Source organism: Gracilinanus agilis, chromosome 6, assembly GCF_016433145.1.
Source record: "Gracilinanus agilis isolate LMUSP501 chromosome 6, AgileGrace, whole genome shotgun sequence".
In the NCBI taxonomy this organism is placed as follows: domain Eukaryota; kingdom Metazoa; phylum Chordata; class Mammalia; order Didelphimorphia; family Didelphidae; genus Gracilinanus; species Gracilinanus agilis.
The window spans coordinates 33,063,104-33,076,572 of record NC_058135.1 but is presented as its reverse complement, the minus strand read 5'-3'; the positions used below and the strand labels follow the sequence as shown (position 1 = coordinate 33,076,572).

The window sequence follows — 13,469 nt, the reverse complement described above, 5'->3', positions numbered from 1 at the left end:
ACTTCAGAACTTGGAATAGCATAATTACCAACCATGATTCTAGAGGATTCATGATATGAATTATGCCATTCACTATTGATAGAGAAGGGAAGAATTCAGAGTACAGATTGAGACATATTTTCTTTAGGATGACCAGTATAGAAATATTCTTTCCTTAGGAATTTGTAACAAATTAAAAAGCTTTAGGTCTTTGTGGGACCAAAAAAAAAAAAAGAAAAAGCAGCAGCAGCTGGCTTATATGAAAATAATTTTGTGCTTGACCATAGAGCCATATTTGGACATCTTTGTATCCAAATGCATAGCTCCCAAGACAAGCAGCCAGATAGATACCTCTGAGCACATCCTCCATTAGGGTAGATTCTTTATTTTTTGTCTTTGTCCCCCTAGCAGCTGGCATAGTCCTTAGCACATAGTGGGCACTTAACAAATATTTTTTAATCACCTGAGTATTATTGAGATTTATTTAATGCTCTGCAGTTTAAAAAGCATCTTGAATACATTACCTCATTTCATCCTCATCATAATCTATGGGGTAGGCACTACACATTTTTATCCCCATTTTGCTATTCCTTCTTTTCTTTCCAGTGGTTCAAAGACTTTAAATTGCCATGCCCATAGTCATGTGGCGATGGAGTGTCTTAAAATGGGATTTTTTTTTTAAGACCCTTAACTTTGGTGTATTGTCTCATAGGTGGAAGAGTGGTAAGGGTGGGCAATGGGGGTCAAGTGACTTGCCCAGGGTCACACAGCTGGGAAGTGGCTGAGGCCAGGTTTGAACCTAGGACCTCCTGTCTCTAGGCCTGACTCTCACTCCATTGAGCTACCCAGCTGCCCCTCTTAAAATGGGATTTAATCTTGAGTATTTTCTGTCTCACACCCAACTCTCTTTTCATCCACCACATTGTCTTGTCTGCTTAAGTGTGTAGTAGCATCTCTGTGGTGTGTCCTTATAAAACCCCTCCCTTTTATTTCTGTCTTTGACACCAGGAATATGGTCACATCCACAAGTATTTTTCCTCCAAAATGAGGGAAGCACTGTGTTCTTTTTAAGTGCAGAGTGTTTTTTATCATTTTATTTTATTTTAATCCTAAGGGACCAACAGAAGGCCCACTCTTAGTCAATACAAACTATAATATGTAAAGGGGAAAAATTATGTTTGTTGGACTGAATATTAAAAAGGAGTGGTTGCCAAGGAATTGATTTAATTCCTAATGAAAAGCCTCAAGTCAGAATGACTTTTATGGTAGTTTATTTACAAATGAGAAGATTGAGTGAAATTAAGAAGATCAGTGAGAGGATAGGGTAAGATAACTAACCTAACACACTAAGTAATTTGCTCTGGCCCCTGGCTCAGCCCAGGCAGAAACCTCTGCCTTGAGCCAAGGGCTGAGGGCTGAAGGCCCCAGGGATGAATAAGTTAAGGCTTCAGTCAGGAAGCCTCTCTCAAGAAGAGAGTCCCTTCAGAACAATCCAAGAAGGAGTTAATCCTAATCACTTACCACGTGGCAGTTTAAAGGGAGAGATTTAAGAATAGTCTCACCAAAGTCTCAGGTCCAGTAAGCAGAGTCTCCAACTCCAACTCCAACTCCAACTCCAAGAAACGAACAAGAACTCCCCCACAGGAAGTTGTCACTCCCTTTTAAAAGCGCTTCTTTTGCGTCACTTCCTGTGCATTCCTTCTAGTTTATGTGTCCAATCACAACAAACACTTTGCTTAGGATTGCCTAGGGGGTAGTAGTCAATCAATTCTGATTCATCACCCACTCTTGCACACATGGGTTACAGACCTCCCCCACTTGAGAATTAAGTGGTGGTGTTTACACTTTTAGGGATTAAATCTAAAAATGGGCAGGGTGGGCTTAATCTCATTATCACAAATAGAATCATTTCTCAGCACCAAGTATAGATTGTTTCCTATTCTGGAGATCTCATTCTGGGAGGTTAGATTTCTGCCCTAAGCTGTTTCACTTCATATTCAGTCAAAGTGCATATGCAGGGGGAGTAGAGGGTCTGTAGTGTCATTGTTACCAACCTGATTAATTGGTAAATTGGACTATTTTCTTTTGGCAGGATGAGAAGCATAAAATCCAAGATGAAAGTGCTAAACTAAAAAAGCCCTTGGAAGATGGCCACACAATTCTCCCTACCAAGTATTGACTAAATTATAAAACTTTTCATGGGTGTTTGGGGTGGGAGGGGGAAAGCCTGTTCAGAATTTTTCCTGGAACAAACCAGGAACTGACCTTTTTTTAATGTTTATAAGCCAGAAAGGCATTTTTAAGATGTAGGAAGTAAATAATAAACTCAAGAGATGGGCTTCGGCTGGTCCCTAGGTTACCCCTCTACCCACCCCTGGCCTCAGCACTCATACCAGCCCCTCTTAATGCCCTAGAAAGCAAGAAGGCAATTCGTTTATTACTTCTTTGCTTCTCTGCTTATTTTTATGTCTATTACCAAAGAACTAAATCCAGAACCTTGTGTGTGTAGGATATCAGGATGATACCTAACAAGAGCATTCCAGTCTTCTCAGGCTCAAAGCCTAACATTTTATCTACTAGAGAGGAAGAGGCTCATCTCAGACCACATAGCCACTATAATGTGGAATTAGCAGGTCAGGGGTTGAGCTTTTGTCCCCTTCTCCTTTCTCTTTAGCTTTCTAGAATGGCTGGAATACTTCTATTCTTTTGGCTCTTTCCATCTGGTTCAATACCAAAAAGCATATTGGTTCTATCTTGGCAAGGGGAGTGGGTATGGAAGGGCAGCTTTTTATGAATGTCCTATGCGAAAGAAAATTTAAAAACCCTGATTGTGGGAGCCCCTGGGCCAGTCACAGAAATAAAAACAAAGTAAAAGGTGGTAGGACAAAATTATAAACCATATGATGCATATTATTGCCCAGCGTTTGTCTCTCTCTTGCCCTTGTTTTAGTCTACAGAATAGTCTTGCATCACCTGGAACAGAAAGCTCAGTGGGAAGATTACACTGAGGCACTAAGGCAGGAACATTTCATTGCATGGATAATCAAACATATATTGTGTCTCTGACTATTGTAACCCCATATACTCTCAGAGCCCAGATTAATTTTAGGACCCTTAAACCTGGGATAAGATAGCAGATGATAGAAGAAATTGACTTTTTAGATTAAATGATATTTTCATCTTCAGATTCCATTTTTCTATAATTATTTCAGTAACTTCCTGTTTCTTCCATCCCTCACCCCTATTCACTATATTAGATCTTATTCCTTTCTATATACTTTGCTACCAAAAGAAACAGTATCTAAGTTAGATACTGGCCCCTCAGGGAAGAACAGGAGCCTAGAATCTTAAAATCCAAGGTAGGAGACTTAGGTTCTAATCCTGCCAGTGCCGTTAATTGGTTTGTTTGGCCTTAACTAAATCATTATACGGCTCTGAACTTCAGTTTCATTTTTTAAATTAGGGGGTTGGATCAAATGATCTTTGAGAGCTCCCTCAGCTTTAATGTTCCATGGTTCAACAGAAAACCAATCCTGGTAGGGCAGCTGGTGACTCAGTGGATTAAGAGCTAAGCTTGGAGATAAAAGATCTTGGGTTCAGATTTGACCTCAGACCTCCTAGCTTTGTGACCATGGGCAAGTCACTCAACCCTTATAGCCTAGCCTTTTCCACTCTTCTGCCTTCTAAGGTGGAAGGCAAGGGTTTGAAAAAAAAAAGAAAAGAAAAGAAAAGCACTTCTGCAGTTGGAAGAAAGGTGAAATAGGAGTTCCCAATAGAAAGGTATGTAGCTACTAAGTCAGATTGAAGGGTGGAATCCACATTAGCTGTAGGAAGGAAGAGCTCTCTCTCTTGATGAGGTTAGTATGAAAATGCCCTGTTGGACATCAGCCTGAAGGAACCATGGTCCTGCCTTCTTGATTTTAGAGCACCTGATTTCTAAGCTCTTTTCATCTTCCTAGATGTGGATGAAGTTTTACTAACTCCCCCTTGGGTTTCTTTCTTTCTAGACTGCAGCCTCAATCTGACATTCAGCAGGTAACATTCTTTTCTTGACTATGGAAAGCCCTTCACCTGCCTAAAATCTGAAGTGGCTGGACTAGACCAAACTAGTAAGCAAGAGAGTATGGGAGGTAGACACGAGGCTCCAGCCTGCCACAGGAGCACTGCCACTGCACTATGTCATGCTTACAGATTGTAGCCAAATGCTAATAAGATGCATCTCTCAATTTACCCAGCTAGAACTGGTCTGTTAACCCTGAGGATGTCACTCAATTGTGGCAGTTGAGCCACTCGTACCCTTCATTTACCATTTGCTATTTATATCATTATTTCTTTATTAATAATGTAATTAATATAATTATATATAATATATAAGAATAATATGATAACATAATATCAATGCTTTATATTATTTACTCAGTTATATACTTTATATTATTTATTGATTAATATGATACTTTATATTAATTTACTTTCCTATCTGTAAGATGGAGAGAGATACTTATATGGACCATTGTGAGAAGTAATTAAGACAATTATGCATTTTGCTTTAGAGGGGACTAGATCTGAGGTCTGAGAAAAAATAATAACCCATAATGTACACCCCAGAGTACAACAGGGGCCATGCCTCACACACTTCAAGGCTTTCATAGACTATTCATATATAAAGGCCTTCTAGTGGTTTCATTCCTGTTTGGGCTACATAAAGAATGCAATACCCAATGAAAGGAAAATTATATGAATATTTAAAAATAGGAATTATTTAGGCTACAAGTTGATCTAAAAGATTTTGCCTCTGGAAATTTTGCCCATTGTTTTAGTTAGTTGAAAGGATTAATGAATCTAGTTAATAACAGCTACCATTTTCTGTAACATTGTGAATTTTATAACACGCTTTGCATGGCTTCTCACTTGATCCTCACAATAGCCCCTTTTGTAAAGTTTATCTTGGCTAAACTCAGAAGGCCTAGTGTAGAGGGAGATCAAGAAGCAACAAGGGTTGGCTGGAGGAGAGAAGAGAATGTTAAAGAATATACACTTGGAATCAAGGACAACTAATCAGCTATCTGTGTTGGTGCCTTAGGATCAATTGTCTCAATTGGGAAAGCCAGAGAGGTGCCAGCTGTGCCATGAGGAGGGCAGCAAGACCAAGGTAATGAACTCTCAGGGAGGAATGGGCATGTTTAATGACTCAACACACTCAACTTCAAAGTTTGGAGGAGTCATCTAGGCAGAAGCTTGGGCTCACCCAGGGCCCCAGCATGTACTTATCCAGACTCTTCTTGACATCCTCCAATGAAAAGGAAGTTCACTATTTCTTGACCAAAACCATTTCACTTTTGAGTGGATCCAACAAGAAATTATTTCATACTCCTAAGCTGAAATCTGCTTCTCTGTGGTTTCTACCTCTTCCTCTCATTTCTGCCAAGAAGAACAAATCCAATCTTCTCTTCAAATGCCTGAAGACAACTAAAATGGCTCTCCTATATCTTCTCTTCTCCAAATTATGTAGCCCCAGTTCCTTCGGCCAATCCTCATATGGGAAGTTCTTGAGCTGTTCCACCCCCTCATCACCTACTTGGATACTCTGTTAATGTCTTTCCAGATCTAGTATCTTTTGTGAACTGAGCACAGTCCTCCAGATGTGGTCTGACCAGGGCAGTGAGTTCCCTATGCCTTTCTCAGTGCAAATGAGATGACATTACTGGTGGGGGCTCTAATGTCATGGTTGATACTGATCTTGCAGCCCACTAAAACAACAGATATTTTCTATACAAACTGCTCTCCTAACTTGTACTCATGGAGTGCTTTTTTTTGTTTAGTTTTTTTGAAACCAAGTGTTTAAGATTTCACTCTATTGAATTTCATTATATTGAATTCAGGAAAACTTTTCACAATTAAATTTTATCTCATTGGAATAAATTCTTTTTTCTAGGTTGCACGTGTTTTGGGATTCTGGCTTTGTCATCCCTCCTGGTTCCATGTAGTTTTCAAATTTGATAGGCATTTATTTTATGCCCTCCTTTATGTCATGTATAAAGCCCAGATTCCTGAACTGCTCCATTAGGAATTTGCTTATTTGTTAATATTGATCTCCAGTCATTACTCTTAGATCTAATCATTAACTCATTTCCAGATCCAATTTGTAGCTCTTCATTCTGTCCACAAGTCTTTGTCAAATTAATAGTTTATGCTTTCTGCATCCATGACGTTCCTCTTATCTACCAGTCTAGGGACAATATCCAAAAGGAAAATGCAGTTAGTCTAGCAGAATCTGCCTCTTCTTGATGACACTTAATGACTCTCACTCTCATCTCAAAAAGCTCCCTAACCATTTTTGAATTAATGCATTCCAGTAGTGAATGTGAAGAATACCAAGACGGGAAGGTGTGAACTGATACAAAATTAAGTGGGCAGAATCGGAAAAACAAAATACACAAAAGACTGACTATATATATAACATAATAAATAGAAACACAAAAATCTGAAATTCTAATGAACATGTCTGACCATAAAGGAAAGATGGGAAATAGAAGTGGGGAGAGTGTGGGTATTAGAACACTACTTATAAATACTATTGATGTGGATAACTTTTTTTGCCCCTCTTTTTAAATTCTTTGTCATAAAACAGGGGTCAGCAAACTACAATTACAGATCATATCTGGTCTTCTGTTTATTTAGCAGATGTACCAAGAATAGTTTTTAGCATTTTCAATAAAGTTTCAGCTTGCAAGCAGCAAGCTGGATTTGAACTGGGGGCCATGATTTCTTGGTTTGTGTTTTAAAGTATTTCTCTTTGGAGGGGGAGAAGCATATGTTTGGAAATTTAGGTAATATTAAAAACAAATGACAATTTTACTTTTTAAAAAAATTATAAAATTTGACCAAGACTCAACCTCAAACTCTTGTTTTCTCTTTGTTTTTGAAAATTGGGACATAAGGTCAACAAATGGCTACCTCAGTGGGCAGCCATCAACTGCTGGCTCCTTGTCTCTTCTTCTGATCATAACTAGATCTCTAATAGAGTTAGCATAACTAGAATTCTCCCCTGATGGAGGCCCAAGACGCCTCTTCTCCCTTAGCAGGGTTTAGCTCTTCCTGGTATAGGAAGAACCTCATTCTTATTATTCAGCATCAAGCTGTGGCCCTTCTTTCCCTTTGTCACATTCTTACCTAACTAATACAGGCTCATCTTGAATCTTTCTTATCACTCTTCTTCATTCTTTCCTCCCTTCTAGAAGAAAAGGTACTGAATACTCAGATCTTGGGCATCCTTATCTCCATTGTCCTTGGCAAACATTTCAGTCCTAGGCCACTGGTGGATAGCTCTTCTACCTTTAGCTTATGTGCTCAGGAAATGCAAAATAATTTTAATATTAGCAAAAGATAAATATAATTAGGCCTCTCCCCCTGATAGAGAAGGAAAATATTCCATCAATTTTTTCATCTCCTATGTTAGGAGGGAAACCAGTGTGCCAAGACCAAGCCATTGGGCATCTGGCCACATTCTATTTCACACATCTTCCTGACCACTGGAAACTTTGTTCTACCTCGAGATATTTGCCCTCCTATTTCTTGTAAGTCCTGGCTTTGAGTTGAAGGAAAACTGGTAAATGAGTATAAAGCATATTTACAGAGGAATGAGAGTTATAGCTAAATTTCCAAATATACGCCTCTCCTTTTCCAAAGAAAAATGCTTTAAAAAAGGGGTCAGCCACTAATACATTGTTACTGGAACTGTGGACTAATACAACTGTTCTGGAGAGCAATACAGAACCAGTCTCAAAGGGCCACAAAACCCTTTGACCCAGAAATACCACTACTAGGGTTGTATTCCAAAGAGATCAGAGATAAGGGAAAATATAACCTATTTGTACCAAAATATTTTTAGTGGCAAAGAATTGGAAACTGAGGGGTTGTCTATCACTTGGGGAATGGATAAACAAGTTAGAGTATTTGGTTGTGATGGAAAACTATTACGCCATAAGGAATGATGAACAGGATGAATTCAGAAAAACCTGAAAGACTTATATGAACTGATGCAAAGTGAAATGAGCAGATCCAGGAGAACAGTGTATACAGTAACAGAAATATTATGCAATGATCAACTATGAAGGACTAAACCATCACTGGGAAAGCAAATCTCCAAGGTAACCATAAGGGACTCATGAAGAAAATGCTATTCATAGTGTAAGAGGGAAAAGTGGGGGGGGTTGGTTGGATATATTAATATTTAAAGATGTGTTCACCAAGAATTGAAATAATCTCAATTCTAAAATGATTTTAGTAATTTATTTACAAAATATAAGGGAAAGTGGAAGTAGAGAGATGAGAAGAGGGTACAGTAAGAGATCTAACTTAAAGAACTAGACTATATACTCAATCCCTGGCTTTACTCCAGCAGGGCTCCCGAAGCCCAGCTGGAGAACCTAAAGTCATTTAACAAGGGGTTTAGCCATGAGGGCTTCTCCCAATCAAGGGAGCCTCCAGGAGGCTAAGGCAGTCAGCCTTCTTCACTCACCACATGTGGTTCCAAGGGAAAGATTTAAGAACAGTCTCAACAAGTTCAAGGTCCTAGCCAGAGCTTCTTCAGGTCCAGTTCCAGGCTGAAGAGTGAGTCCAAGGTCCCAGCCAGAGCTCCTTCAGGTTTAGTCCCAGGTCGAGGAGAGCTGAATTGCACTCTCTTTTAAAGGGGCCTCTTTTGTGTGCCTTTTCCTGTGCCTTCCTCTTAGTTTACATGTCCAATCACAACAGATGCTTTTCTTAGGACTGCCCTCTCACTGGCACATTAAGTGGGAATGTTTTCTCCTTTGGTGATTAAATTAAGGATGGGCAGAGCAGATTTAATTTCATTATCACAGTAGCAAAAGGAGGAATTATTGGAATCTGAGAGCAGAATTAAAGCTTCTACTATTTTTCCTTCATGAGATTTCTATTGCATGTGTGATAAGTGTCTTCCATCATTACATGAGCAATATGGAAATTTGTATTAAATGAGAGTATGGCGATACCCCATATCGGACTATTCACTGTCAAAAAATCATCAAAAATTGTTTCTATATATAACTGAAAAATAAAACAGAAAAAGAAGAGGTCCGCAATGTATAGCCTGCAGTAAGTAGTTCTATGCCCTCATCTCAAAAGATCACAAACATGACTCGGGGCCCAAAGCAAAAGTGTCTAATCCCAACTGGCAAAGGCAAACAAGAGCTCTGTGTTAGGCTATGCCCCTCCCCAGCGTTGGGCCCTCTACCTGGAAGAAATATGTTCTAAAATAGCCTTCTTTCTCCTTTCTATAAAAATATGAAGGTAGGGATGAGTGTGGAATATGGAATACTGTCCAACATATTTGATGTGGTGGTTGGTTTTGCTGAGCCTGCTTTATTCATTCATTTTTAAATCTTTTATAAGATGTAGTGAATTTACAGAATGGGGAATGGGGGCAGGAATCGCTTTGTGATAATGTATAACAATTTAACATTAAAACAACAAAAAAAGTGATCTTCCCAAGGCTAGCCGCTGACCTCACCCAGGGTATTTTCTTTCTTAAAAGAGATAGCCACAGAAAAATTGGGACATGGAATTCCAAAGCCTGGTTTGGACATTAGCCAATTTACCACCAGTGGATCATTTAATCATCTGCTTCTTTCACTATTGCCATGGGTGTAAATAATAACAATTAGATGATGGGCCCAAGTGTGCTCAGCTTTTGTTGTACACATACTAAATACCTCTAACTAAAGCTAAAACCTTTGGAGCTCTTTTTAGTTTGGGGCCAGATTTCCTCTAATGCATGTAGGAAATACTAATGAGCACCAAGAGGTTAAATAATTTGCATGTCATATTGCTTTGCATTCTTGATAAGCAAAAAGGAAAGAACGAATTTGGAACTTAACATCTTAAATCAGTGTTAAAATTTTTTACATGTAATTGGGAAATTTAATGGAATGAACAAAAAATATATTGAGGTTAAATGATTTGTTTAGGGTCCATGGCCAGCCAGTATATGTCAAAAACCAAGTCTTCCTGGCTTTGAGGCTGGTTCTCTTTCCACTTCTCTCCACTGCCTCTGTATATGGTAGTTTAAAACTGACAAAGGACTCTTTCCCTATCAGGTAAGCACAGGCATTTCCATTTTGCAGATGAGACAACTAAGTATAGGGACAGCCAGAACTTGAACGTAAATGTCCTAGCTGTTAGGTAGCGTACTTCCTAATATAGTAGTGGGTGTTGGGGACCCAGGATGTTCTTGTTGACCCATTCGCTGTATATTGTACATCCACTGATTTATGGTTGTCTCACACCCCCCTCCCTTTACTCACTTCATTGTAGAACGTGTGCAAGAATTGTGGCGGCAACTTCTGCGAGGCGTGCTCGGCCAGCAAGCTGCCCCTTCCTTCGAGCATCAACCCTGAACACGTTTGCAACCCGTGCCATGATCGCCTGATGAAGCAATACTCCGTCAGCCCATCTTAAAGCTGGGGACCAACATGGAGAGAGATAGCTTCATCTGGGGCTGGTATACACTCAGGCCAAGTGTCCGGGTCCTGCACGGAGGCCAAACCTTAGAATCAGCAGGGACTTGGAGAGAGAGAGAAATATTTGAAGTCACTGAAGTGAGGCAGCAGGGATATTAAGCGTGCTCAGAACTGCCTTCTCTCCTGACTGACAGCCAAAAAAGAAGTCTCGTTGACCTTTGGTCTTAGCCATCGGTTTGTTGTGCGGAATGCCTTTGTTGGCCACATAGTCTAGGAACAGAGGCAGGGTTACTTGGGCAGGAGGGCATTGTGAAGGAATTGTTCATGTGGACAACCAAAAGTCGTCCTTGCTTCTGCTCATCGGCAGGCTCAAGGGAGACCAAACGATAAAGGTCATTTTTTTCTACCACCAAATGCTCCTGCCTCCTCTAATCATCTTTGTCAAACTGTGAATTTGACCTCAGGGATAATGGTTATATATTCTTCTGAATGTATTTAATACAAGATGGCGGTTTCTTTTAGTACCAGGAGGTTCTTATTGTTGGCTTAAAATTTTGTCAACCAGAAAAGCAAGAGGAAAGTGAGGATAACTTTGGAATAGGGATTTTGGAATTTTCTTTCCCAAATCCTTACTGGAAGAGCCCCTCTGAAGTCACCTTTGGGGGAACATCTAAATTCCAATAGGCTAGTCCCACAGAAAATGGATTTTTGCCTCCAGTGTCCTCAACAGTACCTTTTGGCATGTAATTTAGAGGAAATTCTTGTGGTGAGGATGAGGGTGCGAAATGTCACATACACTGTCTGATAGACACACTGTTGGTTTTCTTGAGCTGCATTTTCTCCTTTTTAAATCTTAGGTGTGTTAGTACAGTTCACTGGATAAGAGAGGGATCTGTTCAGACACAAAAGGCGAGAAAAAAGGTATCCACTTAGAAACCGTAGGGACTTTGGCTTGAACACAGACAACTAGTCGTAGTTAAACCAAGCTTTCAGCTGAGAGTGAATGGCTGAAATAACTTTTAAGCAGTTTTTAACAGCCCCTTTCCTGGCTCTTGGTCAGTGTTTTAGAAACTGAACCTATGTTATTAGCAGAAACAAAGAATACTGATTTGTTGATGGGTCCCACAGAGATGTCACTGCCAGTAGCCTCCCAGAATCCTTTGGGAAAAGGAGAAAAGGTAGAATATGTTTTCTCTAAGGATATTTATGGGAGAACCTTAAGGTAGACATATAGTGTTTTAGGTTATCTTGATCCATCTAGAGGCTGAGAAATAGAACGTTCTGCTTGGATTTTTGGATCTTGAGAAAGAAAAGAGAAATCCAGTGATCTATTTTTTTTTTAATCCCATTTGCAGGAAAGGTTATGGGGTCTCAGGAGAGTACGGTTATCTTCTGAAGGAATGTTGAGAAAAAGCCCTCAGAAAAGGAAAAGCAAGTGCCACTTGGTAAGGTTCGAGATTACTGGAGGAAGATCAAATATGGCACAGGGTCCTGTCCCCCATCCTGATCAAAGGTGTTTGGGATCTGTCAGCCCTAAAGGGGAGGTAGTGAATTCCTTTGTCAGGGCTTCTATCTGTACAGCGAGGTTTTGTTTTGATTTTTTTTTTTTTTTAAAGAAAGCCTCTTGGGGACAGCTGGGTAGCTCAGTGGATTGAGAGCCAGGCCTAGAGACAGGAGGTCCTGGGTTCAAATCTGGTCTCAGATACTTCCCAGCCGTGTGACTCTGGGCAAGTCACGACCCCCATTGCCTAGCCTTACCACCAATACACAGTATTAATAGACTCCAAGATGGAAGGTAAGGGTTTAAACAAATAAATAAATGAGAAAGCCTTTTCATGGAATCTGGGTGATGTTATTAGTGCACTAATTTAAAGAAGAGTTGGAGTGGTTTCTAGGATTACCACCTTTCTTTGAAAAAATTAAGATCATACAGAGAAAATAGCAGTTAGCTATGCTGCCAAGTTAAACTGTCTACAATAAAAAGCTTCTTTAAAAGGGGGCTCACATCTCCAAAATAATCTCCCAGATGGAAAAGGTGGCCTGCACCCCTGTAGGGGCCCAGTACAGCTCTATTTTGTATAAAATGATCTGTAGCTGCTTCTGCTAATCCAAGGTATGTGGAGCCCATTAAAACAATCTGATTAAGTGAATCAACGGTTAAGGAGAGCAAAAATTCCTACCTTCATATGCAGAAGAATTTTTTTATGAAAGTGTCTCAGCCCAGAAAAGAAAAACATATCTTCCAAATTAAATATTTCCAGTTGATTCTGGTAGAAAACAAAATGACTGATTTCTTCATTTTCCCTCTAAATCCAGTATTTTGAGTTTGTTAGGAATATCATATTTGCATTAAATAAACTTATAAAAGACACCTTTTTTCTAACAAATTGATCGGCTTCTTTGCCTTCAGTCTCTAATCTCCCTGCTTGATTGAGGACCCCAAATCCAAAGATTTTTGAATGCTCCTAATAAAAGCAGCAGAAGAGTAAGTCCTGAGATATACAGAGGATGATGGGTTTTCAGGAAATCTTTAGAACTAGTGCCAGGCCATAAGCAATGCTGAACCTGGTGCCATTGTAAGGATGGCATTAGAAAAAGAATGAACCTACACTTGGAATATTCCAGCATGTGTAAAGGAAAATGCTCCTTTGGGTGATTTTCTCTGCTTCTGGTAAAAGACCCAAATTTGGCAATACAGAAAAATAATTTGGAGGCTCAGCCAGATCTCAGGGCTCACTTGACAGTAAGGTTTCATGTAGGTCCTCGGAAAGCTTCTAGGTGCTCCCTAGGCTTGCTTGAATTTGAAGGTTGTACAACAATTTTGTCCATCAATAAATTTATTTGGTGATCATGTTTCCTGGTTCATTTTTTACCCTTGTTACATTTCTGTAACTTACCCTTCACGCATTCAGAAGTACTTTTTAACTACACTAGTGTAATAAACAGATTTCTTTTCCTAAGGTCAGAAGATAACATGCTGCAAATGCATCTTTCCAGTACATAATTGTCTTG

At 39.6% G+C, this 13,469-nt stretch overlaps 1 protein-coding gene across 2 annotated transcripts in view; it reads left to right on the top strand.

Annotated features, from left to right (window-relative positions):
* RUFY3 (RUN and FYVE domain containing 3) overlaps positions 1 to 11,266 on the top strand; it is a 147,453-nt gene extending 136,187 nt beyond the window's left edge. For both annotated transcript variants that reach the window (XM_044682257.1, XM_044682258.1), the window contains exons 15-18: positions 2,072 to 2,151; positions 3,987 to 4,014; positions 5,063 to 5,131; positions 10,312 to 11,266. In XM_044682257.1, the coding sequence (XP_044538192.1) occupies positions 2,072 to 2,151; positions 3,987 to 4,014; positions 5,063 to 5,131; positions 10,312 to 10,455 (321 nt within the window). In that variant the 3' untranslated portion in view covers positions 10,456 to 11,266. The remainder of the gene's footprint in view (positions 1 to 2,071; positions 2,152 to 3,986; positions 4,015 to 5,062; positions 5,132 to 10,311) is intronic.
* Positions 11,267 to 13,469: the final 2,203 nt, after the last annotated feature.